The sequence below is a fragment of the Vanessa cardui genome, chromosome 13 (genome assembly GCF_905220365.1).
Source record: "Vanessa cardui chromosome 13, ilVanCard2.1, whole genome shotgun sequence".
NCBI lineage: Eukaryota > Metazoa > Arthropoda > Insecta > Lepidoptera > Nymphalidae > Vanessa > Vanessa cardui.
The window spans coordinates 4,617,501-4,637,178 of NC_061135.1; the positions used below are offsets into that span (position 1 = coordinate 4,617,501).

General features: G+C 39.8%; 3 protein-coding genes across 3 annotated transcripts in view; all 3 read left to right on the forward strand.

The window, feature by feature from the left end:
* LOC124534692 (T-complex protein 1 subunit gamma) overlaps positions 1-1,786 on the forward strand; it is a 10,582-nt gene extending 8,796 nt beyond the window's left edge. The window contains exon 12 of the mRNA XM_047110673.1: positions 614-1,786. Within this exon, the coding sequence (XP_046966629.1) occupies positions 614-739 (126 nt within the window). The 3' untranslated portion in view covers positions 740-1,786. The remainder of the gene's footprint in view (positions 1-613) is intronic.
* Positions 1,787-4,718: 2,932 nt separating this feature from the next.
* LOC124534913 lies at positions 4,719-15,745 on the forward strand. The gene is made up of 3 exons (XM_047110958.1): positions 4,719-4,985; positions 13,281-13,395; positions 14,095-15,745. The coding sequence occupies exons 2-3, from the start codon at positions 13,300-13,302 to the stop codon at positions 15,274-15,276; spliced, it is 1,278 nt and encodes a 425-aa protein (XP_046966914.1). The 5' UTR covers positions 4,719-4,985; positions 13,281-13,299; the 3' UTR covers positions 15,277-15,745.
* Positions 7,437-9,168, forward strand: LOC124534934 (actin cytoskeleton-regulatory complex protein PAN1-like). The gene is made up of 3 exons (XM_047110976.1): positions 7,437-8,540; positions 8,592-8,973; positions 9,086-9,168. Exons 1-3 carry the CDS (start codon positions 7,437-7,439, stop codon positions 9,166-9,168), a joined length of 1,569 nt encoding a protein of 522 aa, XP_046966932.1.
* Positions 15,746-19,678: the final 3,933 nt, after the last annotated feature.

The following is a 19,678-nucleotide window of genomic DNA, read 5'->3' on the forward strand; positions in this document are numbered from 1 at the left end:
AAAAATCAACTTTTACTGGGTTCCTTAACCTCTACTAAATAATATAAAATGGATTTTAAAAACCAGTCAAATAGCCTATTGTAGATTCACACTAATATTATAAATGAAAATAATTCACGTCGTAAACACCTTTTTCTTAAAGTAGATGATATGTGTACCTAAATGTCAATAAAATTGTACTTTTTATTACAGATACATTTTATTGCTTAATATATCTTAGAAATCCGTGAATGTAGTGTGTGACTTAGTATTGGTACATGTTAAATTAAATAGTTGGCAGTTTTGTTATCATTATGCTTTTAACTATAAAAAACCTGCATAATCTGCTTTAATGTGGATCTGTATACATAGTGACCGATACACATGTGCAGGTAGGTATTGGATCAATACAGGTTTCCTTAGGATGATTTCTTAATCTACCAACCACAAGATTAATTTCAAACACAAATTAAGCATATATATTTTGTGATATTTGCTTTTGCATGAATCGGTAAACATAATTTAACATTAACTTTATATTAATTTACGTGTTTTAGCTAGTGGACCGTCTCGTCGTCTCGAAACTTTACTAGCTCAATTTCGACAATAATAAAATTCCATTTAATAATTGCAGGTATACAAAACAGCAGTAGAAACAGCAATTCTCTTACTCAGAATCGATGACATCGTGTCTGGCTCCAAGAAGAAGAACGGCAATGAGCCCACTGCCCCGGCCGAGGCAGCTGCTATGCAAGAATAAACTATCAATACTTAATTATGAATATATTAACCGATTATTATAATAACCCACTCTGTGACAACTGAAATTTATTTATTTCACATCAGCTAGAATGTATAGTTGGTTATTTAATATATATTTTTAACACAATTCTTAAGAACAAAATAATCAATGAAAAAATTCAATTTAAATTTAATGAGTAAAGGTGATAAGAGATTAATTGGATTAAAAATGTTTTACACCTTAATAACGCGACTATATACTACTACAAATAGTTGCATAAGCCACACATTTATATATAGCATAACAGACCCATATTTAATATGCTCATTGAAATAGATTTTAAATGACAATTCAATTGAATTTCATTTGTATTTACCCTATTTTTACATATACGATTTATGTAAAATTTATATAACGTAAGAGTCGGTTATTATAATAATTTGTCTTTATTTTTAACACATTAACAAGGGCCTTAAGTGCTGATTGCGTTAGATTGTACGCTAGGAATGAACGAATCCAGTAAACATATTTTCCACTGCACAAGAATGAACATGTTTCCTCAAAATGGAATGGAAAAGGATCGTGTTTGTTATTTTATAATCTGTTTTAACTCGAGAAAAAGTTTTAACGACTTTTCACATATGATTTGTAAATCATCACAGTTTGGTCACTTGTTTTGCTATAAACTTTTATAAGGTCTTTTGAACTGTTTAGCGACCTGACTTTTATTACAGGGGTAGAAAATCTGCGAATTCAGTTTCTTTTTAAAAAAACAAAATGCAATCTATCTATAACAAAAGTCAAAAATATTCAGACTAAGATAGTAACTAAAGAATATTATTAAATATTTAATAATCTTATTAAGATACTAGCTTTTCTAATTTAGTGCTAACACGATGCCTTATGTTCAATGAAATAATAGACAAGTAATGTTTAGTTTTAATTTTTTTTTCTCGTTATTTATGGTCACACTGTTGTGTTGTCTACGCTTTGCGAGTGCGCGTTTATGTTCGAGAATGCTATTTTTAATTGAACAATAATAGTATTAAAATATATATCTAATAATGTGTTATTTTATTTGACATTTTCCTTATATTTATATAGCCTAAAATAATATCCATGACAATATTATTTACTTTTACATTCTGTAGCTATTAGTTTTAGTGGCTGATCGAATGTTTTCGTTTCAAATAGATGATTGAATATAACATATTTTATCAAAATTGAGTACATGCAAAATCAAATAATTCTATATACTTATAAATTTTGATGAAAATGGAGAATGGTTTTGATTTGAGAGCTTTGTGCTTTGAGAAGAACTAAATAGATTAAGTTCGTATGTATTAACGTATAGTACGACACAACTTAGATGTCGCATTGGTATAATTCGTAAAACCGATCACATCCGTATTGAGTACGCTATTCCAAATTATCAAAATTTATTTCTCTTGCGAATATGATCTTTGTACAAACGTAATAACTTGTAATATCATATGACCTAATATATTCGTCAATTTGGCGCGTCGATTTACATACACTTGCTTTTTCTGACGCGTGATTTCTATTTTTTGTGTAAATCGGCAGTGCAATTCCATTGCATTTTCCGATGCTACATCTAATTTGTGTCGTACTATACGTATATATTGAATTATAATAAGGTTAATTTTTTTAGTACTTCGGCTTGGAACTTTCGTTTGATGAATCTTCAACTTAATTTGATAAAAAGCTACAAGAGGGATTTGTCACCATAAAAAAAAAAAAATATTTCGATATACAGGGTTATTGGTAATTCGACGTATTTCCGATAGGAGGTGATAGGTAGGATAGATATTTGCATTAATTTTAATCCCCATATGCATAGTGCAAAAGTGAAACATTTATGAGTTATCACGTTTTTTAGTTTTTTTTTTCTAAATTAGTCAAAATGCAACTTCAAAAATTTATTTGAAAAAAGTATCAATTAAAATAATTTTCTTAATAATTTTTCTTCTAATTTATATAAAACTATTAAACACTGGATATTTGTCATAATTTAAAGATAATATATTCGTCCACATTTAAAAATGCGACATGGAAAGCGATATTAATTTAAAATATTTTTGATATTTTTTGCTTTCAAAAATGCCTTAAGACGAAAAAAATCATTATGTAACTTGTCCTGTAGACTATTTTTATATATCTACTCGTATATAACCGTTTTCTTAGAGTTCCAAAAATGTATAAAAACTAGGAATTTACTTATTTCAAAGCAATCGAAATAAAATGACCAGAAAGGATGCTGGTTAAAATTCGTATTGGAACATGATCGAATTCATACTAAATGTCGCTCTTTAAAATTCCCACAAAATTAATCTTAAATAATATCCGATGTAAAATAACTCTAAGTGAGTTTATAGTTTAATAGTATATCATACAAATTCAAATAATTATTCATACACATTCAAATGTACTTAATTGTCTGTTTGAATAATAGATTCATTTAAAACAAATTAAATTTGGTTAACAGTTTTTATAGCTCGATAAAACAAAGATATCATATCTATATTGATCTCACTGAATTCAAATGCAAGTGATCTGAGCATTAATTCCGCGACAGGCGACACGGCTACGACTCCACATTGTTACATTAACATATGTGTTGTAGATTACCGTTACATCGATGTGTCCATTACACTTAATAATTGTAAAAAACTTTATTCCATTATACTAGACGAACGCTCAATTTCGCTTGTGTGATATTGGGATTTTGCCGGAAGTCCTTTAAAATCTGCCAATTTAACTTACAGAATGCTTATTTGTATTACCTATACTAATATTCGAAAGAGGTAAAATTTGTTTGATTATATGTAAGGGATAATCTTCGGGAAAAATCCACAAATAAAAAAAATGCATTTTGTCGACAATATTATCGAGTACTTGTTGGTTTGGCTTTGTGCTAACTCTTTACTCGTCTATGTAGTATAGGTACCACTCATCAGATATTCTACCGCCAAATAGCATAGCAGTATTGTTGTGTTTCAATTTGAAGGGTGAGCTCTGTGTAACTACATGTGCAAGGGACGTAACATCTGAGGTCATAAGGTTGTTGGCCCATTGGCGATCTTAAGAATGGTTAATATTTCTTATGGCCAGTGGCGGTTTTACAAATCTGCCGCTATTAGGCTATTAAATTTTTGCCGCCCCGACTATTTTTTGCAACATTTATGATTTGTGTTCTATCGTCCTTATTACGTCTGTTTTTTTCCGTTATTAGTATGATTATAAACTAGGTGATATTTCTGTCAGTAGAGTATACGGATTACGGACGTAATGTGTATACGTATAAAATTAAGTTTTTTTTTTTAAATTTCTGTATGATAATCACAAATTTGGGCTAAATTTGCCACGCCTCTAAATGTGCCGCCCTAGGCCCCAGCCTACTTAGCCTATTGGTAAATCCGCCACTGTTTATGGCGTCATTGTTTATGGGTAGATGTAACATTGCTCGTCCACATACCCTTGTTTATCATAAAAGGTGCTATAGTATATAAATAATATTTATAACATATACACATATATATATATCACTTTCTTTATTCATGTAATATAATTATTAGGTAATATGTAATGGTTGTCATGATATTTTTTACTCTTAAATAGCCACATTGAATTGAAAAGGGAAACTTATTTTGAAAATACACAAACATGTCAATTTATTTCTTTGTTAAGATTTACTATTACTGATCTTGTCTTGTTATTGTCTTAATCACTACGGTATTTTTCATAACTATCTACTAAAACAATACTATACACAATCATAAGGTTTATGAGGTAATTATAAATAACAACCTAACACTCATTTACAGTAAGTAGGTATAGAGGTATCTCTATAATAATTAACATATTTGGAAATATTTTTGGAAATACGCTAATAAGACCTTTGCCAGAATATTGTTTATTATTTATTTCTAAAATTGCATCTGTTTTTTTGCTGCGGTTGGTAAAGTACCTCCGAAAATTTCATACAATTTGAAGTCTATGTAATGTCCTAAAATAGTTCTATGAGTTACACATCATTAAGTTCAAAAGAAAAATATAGGTTTTTGGCTAAACAAATTCGTCTAATATTAACAATAGTAATGGGAACGCGTACCGATTGTATCCATAACAAAATGTCCACGGCGCGTGACTGACCGCTGACCCGTCGCCCACACTGAACCGCAGACCCTAGTCACTGTGCTGGAGATCCTCGTTGGTGACACAGGTGACACTGGACTATGTAGAGGTCAGATACTTTTTTTAAATTTATACTTGCTAGTCGGTTCCTAAATCTTAAACAAATCAATTTGAACAATACTTTCACGTCATTTAACTTTGAGTCTGAATTCATACGGTACGAATTATCAAAAATGTAATAACATTTTATGCATTTTGTTTTGCAGTGTTTGGTTTACTTATTTAAGGGAAGTGTTCAATAATTATCTAAAAATATATTTTGATATCTCCAGTATGCCACAGTTTAGTTACTTTATTAAGATGTTTGAGTATTAGGATGTGTACATGCATTGATAAATGATATACCTTATTTTGTGGCTGATATTAATGCAAGCGCGGGTTAGCACTTGTCACATATTTTACAGTCAAACAGCAATAGTAGGAATAATGCGAATTATTTTGTGCTAGTTGGTACTACGATACAGCTACAAGGAACTTAAATTTTTGTTGCCAACGTTGTAGACGCATTCTCCATATAAATGTTATACATAATATAAATTTTCTATAGTATAAGTTACTCTAAATGTTTACAAAACGCCACACTTTGTGATCAGTTATAAAACAAACGCCATTTTTATTTTTCTATAATCAATTTTTTTTAAAAGCCCGCCACATCCTTTTTCCACAGATAAAGTTTTACATTCGGTCATAAGTCGATTAAAAAAATTAACGTTTGATTCTAGTAGACATAAATTATGATTGCTTTGAAATATAAAATAATTAATTAATAAATTATAATATAACAAATTATTATCATTTGCTTACATGGGGGATAGTATATCAATCTTTCAGTGTTAATGTCTGAACGTAATGGACGACTGTGACTACTTTAATTTAAAAATAATTACAATTGTTTTTGCTTTTGAAAGTCGATGATGATTTTCATGAATGAACTTAAATGTAGGTCAGCGTCTAGTCCTGTCATTGATTTACACACGAAACGATACAATGATACTCGTCATTCGACATTTTATCGATGTTTCAATACAACTTATTTGGAGCAGAACGAATACAGGAAGCTGTATATACTACCGTGGGAATGAAAAGTGTTTTCAACCATATTATTTTCTGTTTTTTACAGTAATTAAATATATAACATTTTTTTCAATTAACTAATCACCTTGATTATGTTATTATTTCGAGTTATGCATCATATAATTTTATGCAAATATGGTTTTGTAGGACTCGGCCTGGGTTGAATTAACTCTTCTCCCTTAGGCAAAGCAAGTCTTAAGACACGTGGACCTATTATTTTTTTATTCTCATTTAAATAATTTGATTGAATATAATAATAAAAAATAGAAAGGAAATAATTCAGGCTTATATAAGTTAAGATGATACAGAAATGTTGTCATCTACCCTTAGCTTTATAATAGTCATTGTGTACGCTTTGATTAAACTATTCATGTATGTCTTTTCATAGACTGTTAAAGTTTGCTGTGGATAAAAAATAGTGACCAATAGTTGGCAACTAAGTACACGCACACCAGTTCATATTTCGATGTGTGTGTCCTTCGTATTTGTCACCCACACCAAAATAATAAAGTTCGCACGCTTGCTATAGTTCTTTAAAGTGCGCGCGCTATTTACATTAAAAAATAATCTAAGGACGTTAACTGGGCTAGGTTTCGTACGGAAAAGTATACAATTTGAGGGCTATGTAGCTATATCATGTGTATGGCCCAAAGTATAAAACTTATTGTTGAATTTAACCGGCCAAGCATCACTGAGTAGGTATTAGGTAGCCTCAGTTATGAAAATCGTCTTGATAGAACCACATATACCACTATTAAATCTGACATCATTATCACAGTGAATAACCACGAATCTTAGTTCGTTTTTAATTTATTTTAAAAAGGATCCCTGATTTGCATTTTATTACGTATGTAGTCAAAATAAGTTTATGTTCTCTGGAAGTAAATAGAAAATATGTAATAATTTTACAAATTATCGAATATCGAATCGAAATCGTCGGTACCATAAAGTCTTATATACCAATTTTCAACCAGATTAATAAAAAGTAATAAAAATGGCGTTTTATTTATGAATTTAAGTATTAATTTGCCTACATGATGTTAGATGTGAATGATGAGAATTAGGTAAAAGCGCTTTGTTGCGAGGTCATAACATCAGTGATTTTATATAATTTAGGCAGATAATATTCACGGTTCATTCAACGTTCGGACGTCGTCGACTGAGGTTGTGTTGAATTGTGCGATAAGATTTTACGATTGAAGATTTAAAACGACACCTGCTTGCCGGTTTTCGTTATCTCTGACGCGTAACATCTGGACTAGTGGCTTTGTTTATCGGACACTTGTTTTGTTTAAGGATTGGTCCTATTGTTGTTGTGGAATAGATCTTTTCAGATCTTAATTGTTTCAGTTTAATATTTATTATTGTATATAAATATTTTCGTTTGTTTTATTGTTTTGTTTATAGATGTTTTTCGTTTTCGGCGATGGACGTCGACACTGAGTTGTCGTCCGACGCCCTGGTTCGTAGAAAACGGCCTTATGGGGGCCTTGCTATTTATAACTCCGACTCTGAAACGGAGACGGAGATGAGGTTGGCTGCGAAGAGCAAGCCTGCGATTCGCGGCAAAACCGCGAAAGGACGGGGTAGTGGCCTCGCTCGGGCAAAGGCTGAGCTGAAAGCCAAGGCCAGCGAGGCCAGAGAGGAGGCTTTCGAGCGGTCCCTGCGTAGTCGGGCGTTTCGAAAGGACGCTCCACAGGTTGTCGTGGACTCCGAGGAATCCTCATCCTCGGATGTACACACCGAAGATCCCACGAAGATGGGAGCAGAGGAACTCCGGGCACAAGCTGGCCGAAGCGCAGCCCTAATTTTGGAGGTGGCCCAAAAGTCCACCAATTTAAAAGGTGGCTTTGCAAAGAGGCTGAAGGAGTCGGCGGCTGCACTACAGGGCATTGTAGACGCCTTAGCAGCTCGGACAGAAGCCGAGGAGACGCAAAAGCTCCGTACCGATAATGGCCGCCTGCGCAAAGAGGTGGACAGCCTCAAGGCCGAGGTAAAGGCTCATCGCCGCGAGTTTGCAGAAATGCGGACCAAGGAGGCAGGGGCAAGTGATGCTTCCGGCTCGGCACAGGATGCTCAAATGGAGAGATTTAAAGCCTCCATAATTTCTTCGGTCGGCGACATGATCAACGCACGGTTTGCCGCACTAGAGGAACGGTTGCCTCCCGCAAAAATACATCGCCCCCCGTTAGCTGCGGATAAGAGGCGGGAGGCGGCGCAGCAGATTGCTACGCCCTACACGCAGGCTGTCCAGCCTGCTCCACCGCCGAAAGCTGCACCCGCGCCAAAACGGGCGCCACCTGCTGTTCCGACGGCATCTATTGCTGGTCCCTCAGGCGTCCAGCCTACGTCGGAGATAATTCCGCCACAGATGGTCCAGGAGGTGTCCTGGTCCACTGTGGTTAAAAAGGGAAAGAAGGGAAAGCCGGCTTCCCTTCCGACTGTTGCAACCACCACAGTTGCGCCTATGGTGCCTAAGGCAGGACAAGCAACTAAGCCTAAGCTGTCCGCGCCTCGTACAGCTGCAGTGGTATTAACTCTGCAGCCGGAAGCGGAGAAGAAAGGCATCACGTATGCTCAGGTCTTGGAGCGCGCTGAGCAGAGCGTGAAACTCCAAGACCTTGGGATCAATGGTGGGCTCAAAGTTCGACGCTCAGCGACGGGGGCCAGAGTGCTGGAGCTGCCGAAAGCACAGACGGAACAGGCAGAGAAACTAGCCGACAAGCTCCGTACGGTGCTGGATGGAGTGGCCAACGTTGCTCGCCCCATAAGAAAGGTGGACATCAAGGTGACAGGGTTAGACGACTCCGTCACTAAAGATAAAATTATTGCCGCAGTCGTTCGCGAAGGGAGTTGCCCCGCTGAAACGGTAAGGTGCGGGGATATTTCACGAGGACCTGGTTCCATGGGTATGGTCTTCGTGTCTTGTCCAATAACTGCGGCCAAAAAGGTGGCTGACACCGGTCGTCTTTTGGTTGGGTGGAGCTCGGCCAGAGTGTACGTGATGGAGCAGCGCCCTCTGCGCTGCTACAAGTGCATGGGTTTAGGCCATACAAGGTTGCTCTGCCCATTCAGTGCGGAACGAGGAAGCCTTTGCTACCGGTGCGGCGTTGATGGACACAAATCATCTACATGTACCGGGAAGCTGCGCTGCGTAGTATGCGCAGACGCCGGCAAGCCCTCCGGGCACGTGATGGGGTCTAAAGAATGTAGCCCCCCCATCACGAAAGGTAAGGTGGCCCTCGCTACTCAGACTACCAATAACGTCGGACGACGCCAGGCTGAGGAGGAAGCTGCAATGTCAACATGAGCGCAGACTTCAGCTTCCTTCAGACGAATATCAACCACTGCGCCGGGGCTCAGGATCTTCTACTGCAGTCCATGGCGGAGTGGCAGGTAGACCTGGCGGTGGCCTGTGAACCCTACTACGTCCCTCCCCTACCTCACTGGCTGGGAGACTTGGACGACACCGTAGCGGTCCTCACGAGGAGCGGAACGGGGCCCCCCCTCTCACTCATCGAAAGGGGTTCCGGCTACGTAGTCGTGGGGTGGGGGGAGTACGTCGTCGTCGGGACGTACTTCTCCCCTAACCGCAGCCTGGCTGAGTTCGAGACCTATCTCGGCTTGGTCAGAGCTGCGGTGGCCAGGCAGTCGCCGAAACCGATAATGGTTCTCGGCGACTTAAACGCGAAGTCGCGTGCCTGGGGTAACCCTGTCACGAATCCGCGAGGGAGGGCCGTCCAGGTGTGGGCCCTGCTCTCCAACCTGTCCCTTCTCAACAGGGGACAGGTTCACACCTGCGTTCGCCATCACGGGGGTTCCGTTGTGGACGTTTCGTTCGCCACTGCTGTCGTAGCACGCAGAGTGGTTGATTGGAGAGTGGAGGAGGAGGTGGAGACTCTATCGGATCACCGGTACATCCGATTTGAGATCTCCACTTCTCGCAGGCCGGCGGAACCCCAGAGGGTGCCGACCACGTTGCCGAGGTGGTCTCTCGGCCAGGTCGATCGAGAGCTGGTCAAGGAGGCCGCAATCGTGCAGCGGTGGGGTTCCGCAGCGAGGAGGGAGGGCGCCAGCGCAGAGGAGCTGGCAGGCCGGATGCGCAGTTCACTCAAGGAAGTCTGCGATGCGGCCATGCCTCGGACCCGGCGCAGAGTTCCGCGCCGATACGTATACTGGTGGTCGCCCGAAATCGCCGACCTTCGGGCGACGTGCTGTCGGGCACGGAGGGCCTACGTCCGCTGTCGAAGACGCAACGGCCTCGACACGGATTTGGAGGGACAGTTGCTGGACGCCTATCGCCAGCTGAAAAAAGAGCTGCAGCTGGCGATACGCAAGGCCAAGGAGAAGGCCAGGGAGGTACTTCTGGCGGGTCTCAATCGAGACCCGTGGGGGCGCCCGTACCGCGGTGTACGCGGGAAGTTCCGCACCCAAGGCGCCCCCGTCATCGAGACGATGCCACCGGAACTCCTCCTTCGCCTGGTTGGGGAACTCTTCCCCCATCCAGGCGAGCACGTCCCTCCGCAGATGGCGCCCCGCTCCGTGACCGAAGACCCAGTGGTTTCACCACTGATTACGGAGCGGGAGATGGAGATGGCCCTCGGTCGCTTGAGGGCCAGGAAGACGGCGCCGGGTCCGGACGGGGTTCCAGGGCGTATACTGTGCGACGCCCTGGAATACCTAGGTGCAAGGCTTCGGGAGCTATTCGACGAGTGTCTGTGCAGCGGGCAGTTTCCGAAGCCTTGGAAAGAAGGGAAGTTGGTCCTGTTGCCGAAGGAAGGTCGGCCGTTGGATTCCCCTTCGGCATACAGGCCAATTGTGCTGCTGAACGAGACGGGAAAACTCTTCGAGAAGGTCCTCGCAGCCCGTCTCGTTCAGCACCTCGAGGAGGTCGGTCCGGGTCTCTCGGAGGCGCAGTACGGATTCAGGGCGGGCCGATCGACAGTCGACGCCCTGAATGCCCTGAAGACTCGGACGACGGAAGCGGTGGCCCGGGGGCAGGTCGTCCTGGCTGTGTCGCTTGACGTGGCGAACGCCTTCAACAGTCTCCCTTTCGAGACGATACGGGAGGCACTCCGATACCATGGGGTGCCGACCTATCTGAGGAGACTGCTGGAGGCGTACCTCCAGGACAGGGAGATCCTCTGGGCGGGGGTCGATGGGAGGATCGTCCGGCATCGAGTGGGCTGCGGCGTTCCACAGGGGTCGGTTCTCGGCCCAATTCTATGGAACGTCGGTTTCGACTGGCTCCTGCGGGCTCCCGTCCTTCCCGGGATGGGGGTGTTGTGTTATGCTGACGACACTCTCGTCACGGCGATTGGACGGGACTTCCGGGAGGCGGCTCGCCTTGCCGAAGTCGGAACGGCTCTCACCGTGGACCGCATGGGAATGCTGGGCTTGAGGGTCTCCATATCCAAAACGGAGGCCCTCCTCTTTCACGGTCCACGAAAAGGACCCCCACGAGGGGCGAGTATCACCGTCCAGGGGACGGTTATCAAGGTGCAGCCCCAGATGAAGTATCTGGGCCTGATACTGGACGGACGATGGAGCTTCGGGCAGCATTTTGTTCATCTCGGCCCAAGGCTCATCAACGCCGCTGCTGCTCTTGGTCGCCTCCTTCCGAATGTGGGAGGGCCGGGGTCGCTATGCCGGCGTCTTTATTCCGGCGTAGTGAGGTCGATGGCGCTGTACGGTGCCCCGATCTGGATCGACGCCCTCACCGCTAAAAATCGGGCTCTGCTGCGAAAGCCGCAGAGGGTCATAGCGGTGAGAGGCATCAGAGGGTACCGTACGGTGTCGTGGACTGCGGCGACACTTCTCGCGGGCGATCCGCCCTGGGAGCTCCAGGCGGAGGTGCTCGCGGAAGTGTACCGGTTCCGGGTCGAGGCGAGGGACCGCGGCGACCGTCCAGGGTCGGAGGAGATCGGGCGGATCAGGGCTCTAGCCCAGCAAGCCCTGATCGCCCGATGGCAGGAGGATCTGGGGACTCCCACGGCGGGCCTAGCGACAGTGGAGGCGATCCGTCCCCACTTGAGTCGCTGGGTCGAGAGGAAGCACGGCACACTGTCGTATAGAATGACGCAGGTACTTACCGGACACGGATGCTTCGGTAAGTACCTGCACGGGATAGCGCGGCGGGAGGAGTCACCCTCCTGTCACGAGTGTGGTGCGCCAGTGGACACGGCGTACCACACCCTGTACGAGTGTGCTGCGTGGGGGCCCCAGAGGCACATCCTTGCGGCGACTATGGGCGGAGACCTCTCGCTACCGAGCGTTATCAACACCATGCTCGGTAGCGAGGTGTGCTGGTCAGAGATGCGCTCCTTCTGCGAAAGTGTCATGTCGCAGAAGGAAGCAGCGGAGCGGGAGCGGGAAAAAAATGCCGCCGCTGACTCGCTCCGCAGAAGACGACCGGGGAGAAGGAAAAGGCGCTACGCGCATCTTCTCCCTCCGCCTCAATAGGCGCCGTAGGGACCAGGGGGGGTCCCAGTACCCTGGGAATCCCCCCTAGCTGTTGAAGGCCCGTATAAGCGGGCCGACCGTCAGGGCGTCACGGTAGCATGCGTAAGCGATCCCGTGGCGTCCGCCGAAAGACGGAGAGGGTACCGCTGGTTTTTTAGTGGGTAAACCCGGTGTGCTTGGGCGCACTCGGCGTTCAGGGCTCCGGGGAGTCCCACACACCCCCCCACTTTCCATCACGTGGGGGAAGCGCGCAAAGCGTTTTTCCAGCGTAATAAAAAAAAAAAAAAAAAAAAAAAAAAAAAAAAAAAAAAAAAAAGATAATATTCACGGTTAGGTGGACATTTGGAGACTTCCGTCGATTTCATCGCGTTTCCGCCAGCCATCGCGTCTGACAAACACAATATCGTATACAAATTGTATAGTATTTTGAAATTGTAAAGAATTAAATTTAGATAAAATATTTTGATTATTATATTCACGTATTAATTATACTTCAAGTTACGAGTACGTGTGAACATTTTTGATACTTGATAATGTCTCAAATAGTAAGGAAATAAAATGGTTCTTTATATATTATACCTAATATAGGAACTGTTTGTAAATGTCCTACTGAGCTGCTGCTGAGCTAAGGTTCTGAGGAGATAGATTGGAACTTATTCTATGACTCACTGATCTTTGACTGACACGTATATGTTTCATTACGATGTTTTGCGTGTGGGATTGAACCCGCACTCTCTCTCTAGTCTCTAACGGTTGAATATATTGAGCCACTGGTCACTGCTGAATTATTTTTGTTTTATTGTTTCAGTTGTTTTTGTGTTATCAAAATGAAGATTACTACGATACTGATTGTTTGGAGTGCGTTGCTGGTACAAGCGATAGTCCCGTTCGATCTTCAGCAAGCTTTCAACGAACATCCGACGGTATAACCTAAGAAATTAATAATTTTTATTAAGTGTTAAATAAATCATTTCAATCGGATTTTGAAATCGTTTGAATAACAAAATATTAATGTATAAGGCCTTAAATTATCTATAAAAGTATTTACTTGATAATGCGTTTCGCTAATACCTAATTGTTGATTTTCAGGCAGAATATATACTATAACCAATTTAATTATATTTAATTGATATATATTTTTAGTTTCTTGTCTTGATCTTGTCTTGTTTCGAATCGATGGTAGCTTTACATAGTTAAATGAAGATTTTAAAGCATAATCGAATAAAGTTATTTTTTATTTGATTGAAGCGTATGTTTTATTATACACACTAATTATTTTATAATTTGGAAATTTGGGATTTTGCTATCCGTTTAAAAAAAACATAACATTACATTATTTTGCAAGATTTTATGAATAACTAGCGACCCGCCCGGCGAAGCCGGTGCTATACTGATGCTAAATATACTACAGAATTTATTTATTTACGACATCAGATTAGAAACTTCTCAGTCAGTGTTTCTTTACTATATTGTCCATGTATTATATATAAAAACCTTCCAATGGAATCTGTCTATTTATTAAAAAAAACCGCATCATAATCCCTTGTAGTTTTAAAGATAGGGACTAAGAAAGCGATTTTGTTTTATACTACTGTAGTGATAATAATAATATTTGTTTTAAGGAATACGCCGAAGATATCCCACGCGGCCGTCGCGATGTTATCGAGGAGGAGAAGTTCCATAACTTCCGAACCGATATGAGAAAAGACAATATGAATCAACACATTCCTTGGCTCCCAGGACCGTTAGCGCCTGAAGATCCTACAACTAAAATATCCATCACAAACGAACCTCAAGATGTGGCACCAGTGTACCAAACTACAGAGAGCATTACCGATAAGCCAACCGGTCGAGGCGCGAGAGCCTCAAATGAAAACTGGATTAAGTTGCCTTTCCCCACCCAAGACAACGTCCACAGAGACGACCTAACCCCACCGCAGCCCTCCGGAGAGCTCATTCATTCTCGAATGCCAAGAGTCAATTTCGTGACCCAGAACAAAGGCCTTGAAGCTTCCGAGTCGAGAAATGATAAAGAATCGATACAAAGACCGACAAGGACCGATGATTTAAGAACCGAATTCGTAAGGCCAGAAGAAGACAGAAAACAGTACAAGCCCGTTTATCCGAGGCAGGCCGTTTATTATCCGGAAGACAACAGGCGGCCCTACTACGATGATCGATATTACGCTGCTGACGATTTATACAGGCGTGATCCGTACTATGATTTATACGATCAGAAGAGGTACTACCCCGGCTACGGGCCGCGAGTGGACAGATATGATGAAGCGTATGATAATTATGTTCCTCGGAAGCCTAAAAGGATTATTTATTACGCTCATCTACCCGATGTTGTCCGAACGCCGCCGAGTGTCGATCTGAGGTACAGGTATTCGGTCGATCCCTATAGACGTTTCGACGACGACTATAATGCGAGAACCGGTAGGTATGATTACAGGTTTAGAAATAGGTACCCTTATGTCCCCATGCGTAAAGACGAAAGGAGGTTCGGTTATAGAGACTTAGCTAGCTCGAGCACGGTGAACAAGGATAAGAAAGTTGATGAGAAGGTTACACCGACGCCAGTTTTACCTCAGAAAGAAGATAAGAAACCCAGCACAAGTACAAACAGAAATGGTAACAGGAACACGATAAACAGTCACCAGTATCACGACGCTGGAGACAATTCGTACAACCTTTCTCACAAGGCCTTCAAAGATCAGAATCATTCGGACGACAGCTACCTCAGATTCGACGATTCATTATTTCACAGCTCCATTGAGGACCCCTATAATAGGAAGTACTAAGTAATTATTTGTAATCAATATGTAATTCGCTTGGTTTTTCAAGATGACATTTGAAAAAAGCGAACTACATAAATAATTATTTTGGTATAAATATGAATCAATATTTCTTAAAGAGACGGTTCGACAGAGTTTTCGTTCTGTTCTTGTAAATTGGCGCTAATAAATGTAATAACGAATGGTCTTGTTTAATTATTCCAAGGGAGAAGAGTTCGCGACAAATTGTACAAGTAATAAATCGAGCATTTAAATTAAAACACGGCGAGGGTGAAGATGAATTTCATTAAGAATTAATTAATGTCATTCTTAAAGCGTTTTGTTTTTCCACACGAATAAAAAACATCTGTCGGGATGTTCGGCCGGCGACGCGTTTTCTTGAGGTAATTAAGCAATAAATTTTGTGGCTGGCAACATCTCGAGGTGGGGGCCAATTACGTTGCGCATTTAAGAAAATGAATGTTACCACTTGAGGGCGCGGTGTTATTACGTGACTTATGTGTTGCCCTAACTATATGTAACTATAATATAATAAAAGTATTCTTATCAATTTTAATATGATAGGGTGAAAATTCAAATTAGAATAATTTGTTTCATGAATATAAAATTTATTAAATTACATTAACACTATTATCTATATTTAAAATCAGAGGTAATGGGCAAATAAAATTCATAAAACTTCAATCGATGAGTTTTAATAGTGAATAATAAATATAAATGTCAAAAATAATGGCAATGAAACGTGAGCTTTTCTATAGTGCAAAGAAAATAATTAAAGCATTACTTTCATTTTCAAAAACTTGAGTAAATTCCATAATCGGGCTCCGGCAGTGAAACCAACATAACTAATTACAATTGAGGGCTTAGAAAAAAATCCTACGACATGACAGCTTGTAATCAAGGGAATGGATAAGTTCGCCGGGTTTTTAAGCGGGGCAGAAGCGTTCGCGGATTAATGTCCGGGATAAATTACATGTAATTAAATGTGCTTGAGGGTTCAGATGGCAGGAACACTTACAAATCGTTTAGTGTTTTTGACGATGTTTTGATCGTGATTTAGTGTAAAAATAAAATTTTAGTATCATTTGTTTTATTCACTAAATAAAATTGATTTTTATTACTGTATTGTTAAAAAAACAAGATTTATTGAATCATCCGATGTATGTATACGCAGTAAAGTAACATAGTGCAAAAAGCTATGAATTTAATTATTGCCGTATTTAATGATATAATTTTATTTGTTAATGATAATAACATACCTACTTTTAGTGATTTGATTTATTAAACAAATACAGATCCTATAATTTAATTTTAACAATAGCAACACAATGAGATAAATAAATATCATCGTTAATAAATAACAAGCTGGGATACAATGCTCGTATAAACAGACTACCGGCCCTAAGGAACCATTGACGCAATCGAACCTTGATGAGTTGAATTATTTATGGAGTCGCATCGTTATGGTGTCCATATTCATATCAGGTCTAGATTTATTTTTATTTTACTTAGTCTTTAAAGTGTTGCCATAATCGTTATCATTGGAAAATAAGATGCAAAATAATGTTTTACATGTTATTGCACTTTTCATGAAAAAATTATGATCTTGTTCGCTGAAATAAGTTGCATATATTTAGTTGAAATTAATACATTATAAGTAAGTATATTTGTGTTAATTTAAAATGTAATGCTGGATAATAATCCAATTAAAAAAAAAGCTGTCGATATTAAGCTTCGTGTATAAAATACTAGTCAATCTTCGTAAGATTCATATAGAATTTGATTTCCTCATTTAGTAGTTGCCCATTGGTAGGTAGTTGGACAAGCGATTTATTAAGTATAAATTAAAAATACAAATTAAATAAAGTTATCCGTGATTAGTTTTTATTACAGGCAACCTACAAGGAAGGGTTGTGACAGATGCTAGCGGTTATACAAGGATGCTGGGCAAACGGCAGTTCTGTCTTGAGGCTAAATTCATTACCGTGGCCAAAATGGTCGGAACGAGGCATTACGATCCACAAATCTAATCTTAGGACGGGTTCAGCTAATTGGGACCTTGTTTGAAGAGATTGTTATGGAGATTATTTGGAAAAAAATATGTTCATTTCGATAATATGTACTTTTATTATATTTACAAAATATTATAACTTAAGCTTGTGTGTTTGGATGTTTGTTATTTAATCACACTAAAATTGAATGGATTTAAATGAATTTAAGTATTATAATGGGTAAAGAAAAAGATCTTTTAATCAATGGTTGAAAAAGAATAACTACTGAGTTTCTTGCCTATTCTTTTCGGTAAAATCTACTTTCCGAACCGGTGGTACCTTCACTTTCAATTAGTCGTTAAATGACGACTCAAAAGTGCTTGTAAAAGCCTACTTGAATTAACTAAATTTTGATTTGATTTGTTTTTATTGTTTCAATATATCCTTGAAAATAATTTAACTTAAAGTTAAAAAGCCATGGTAACTTTTATGAACAAGCGTTATATGTTATACTAAATACTAACATTCTAAGCTAAGTATAGTAGTATATAAGCATGCTAAGTTCAAAAACAATTGATTACTTTTATGAATAATAATATATTATATGTGATACTAAATGCTAACATTAAATATGCAATTAGTCCGCCATAAGACAACCAATAAGTTATTATAGTAATGCGCGCCGAGCTGCAGTGCGACACCAAGTCCTTCGAACTATTAACATGTCAATAACAATTTGCCGAATTGCTTTTATGTTGTTAGAGATATGAGCCGCCGGCAAGGGGTGATGTTAGGGTTGCCACATCTGAAAACTGATGACCGATAAAACTGATAAAAAGTTGCAACACACTTTAATTTTTATTTGATTCATCGATATAGTGGCGGTGCCATACCCTGGATTGAAATCCCAGTTTGATTCAATAAATATGCTCGATTTTTTCTGCTAACTTTCTCGGTAGCATCAAAGAGCAAGGAAATTGCCAGTTCCTACAATCCATTCCTTTTAAATCACTTATTGGTTCTTATGAAGTTACAAGAGAGAGAGAGGGCGATCATGAACCTTTGAGGTTAACCGCCCATGCCGTGGTCGAAAGTCATCGAGGCGAATTATGTAATATTCATAAAATTAGTTAGCGGTTGCAGTTGTGGAATCTAAAGAAAAAATCAGATTCGAATATTAAATTACATTACATACTAATAGTAAGTTGGTTGTTTTTTACCAATAAAATTGATCTAGATTTAATTTAGAGCCAGATTAACTATACATATCATTTGTTATGTACAAGTCTAGTAGAATCCTAATAATAATTTCTACTGGAGTAAATAACACTCAAGGAATTAAAAATCTTACATAGTGATTTACTAAACTATGTTATTTAAATAGATTATGTAATTATGATGAAAGTTAAATGCTTATAGTAATCTATGCGTGAGCTAGTTGTACATTTAATATGTTTGTTACAGCCCTAGCGTACGAGTATATTGTAGAGACGAACTTCAAGTTTAAACAGTCCCGGAGTCAAGGGTCGCCGTCCCGGGATTCGTCGGGAAATTGATAATTTTCACTTGGGCCGCAACATCTCAGTCATAACATTAGTTATTCATTACTAGATATGAAACAGGTCCGGTATCAATTAATATTTATGTCCATTGTTCCTTGTCGTCTATTTTAAATTAATTACGGATATACCTAAACGGTTATGTTAAATAATAATCATCTTAGGAAATTGATATTAGTATTATGTGCTAATAAATAACTAATCAATAAAAGTCGTATAACTTGGTAGAGATGTTTAAAAATTTGACGACCTCCGTAGTCGAGTAGTGTGTACACCGGTATTCATGGGTACTCCACCCGAGGTCCCGGGTTCGATTCCCGGCCAAGTCGACGTAAAAATAGTTCATTAATTTGTTCATTATCTTGGGTCTGTGTGTTCGTGGTACCGTCGTTACTTCTGATATTCCATAACACAAGTGCTTTAGCTACTTACATTGTGATCAGAGTAATGTATGTGATGTTGTCCAATATTATTTAATATATAATTATTAATATTTTATATAAGCTATCTCATGATGTAAGTATTGTAGAATATGAAATAATTGTAGATAATAATTGAAGCACTTGAAAGCACTGTCATACTAGACACGTTTTGAATCATCAAACTTAGTCCAGGGTGTGATTGCGTCTCAGTGTTATAGAAATTTTTGTTTTTATAGATTCTCATATTTAGAACAATATTGGGAAGTCTTAGTGTTTGATTTTGATTTCGAGTTTGGTAAGTAAAACAGAGCAGAGATGGCCTAGTGGTTAGAACGCGTGCATCTTAACCGATAATTGCCGGTTCAAACCCAGGCAAGCACCGCTGATTCATGTGCTTAATTTGTCTTTTGAAACCTGCATGTGATAAATTTCATAG

Excerpts from the sequence above, each read along its gene's own strand:
- LOC124534934 (XM_047110976.1), top strand. The coding sequence starts at position 7,437 with ATGGACGTCGACACTGAGTTGTCGTCCGACGCCCTGGTTCGTAGAAAA. Across the intron at positions 8,541-8,591 it reads CGCCTCGTACAGCTGCAGTG|GTCTTGGAGCGCGCTGAGCA; the intron begins GTATTAACTCTG and ends ACGTATGCTCAG. Across the intron at positions 8,974-9,085 it reads CAAAAAGGTGGCTGACACCG|TGCGGAACGAGGAAGCCTTT; the intron begins GTCGTCTTTTGG and ends CTGCCCATTCAG.
- LOC124534913 (XM_047110958.1), top strand. The coding sequence starts at position 13,300 with ATGAAGATTACTACGATACTGATTGTTTGGAGTGCGTTGCTGGTACAA. Across the intron at positions 13,396-14,094 it reads CTTTCAACGAACATCCGACG|GAATACGCCGAAGATATCCC; the intron begins GTATAACCTAAG and ends ATTTGTTTTAAG.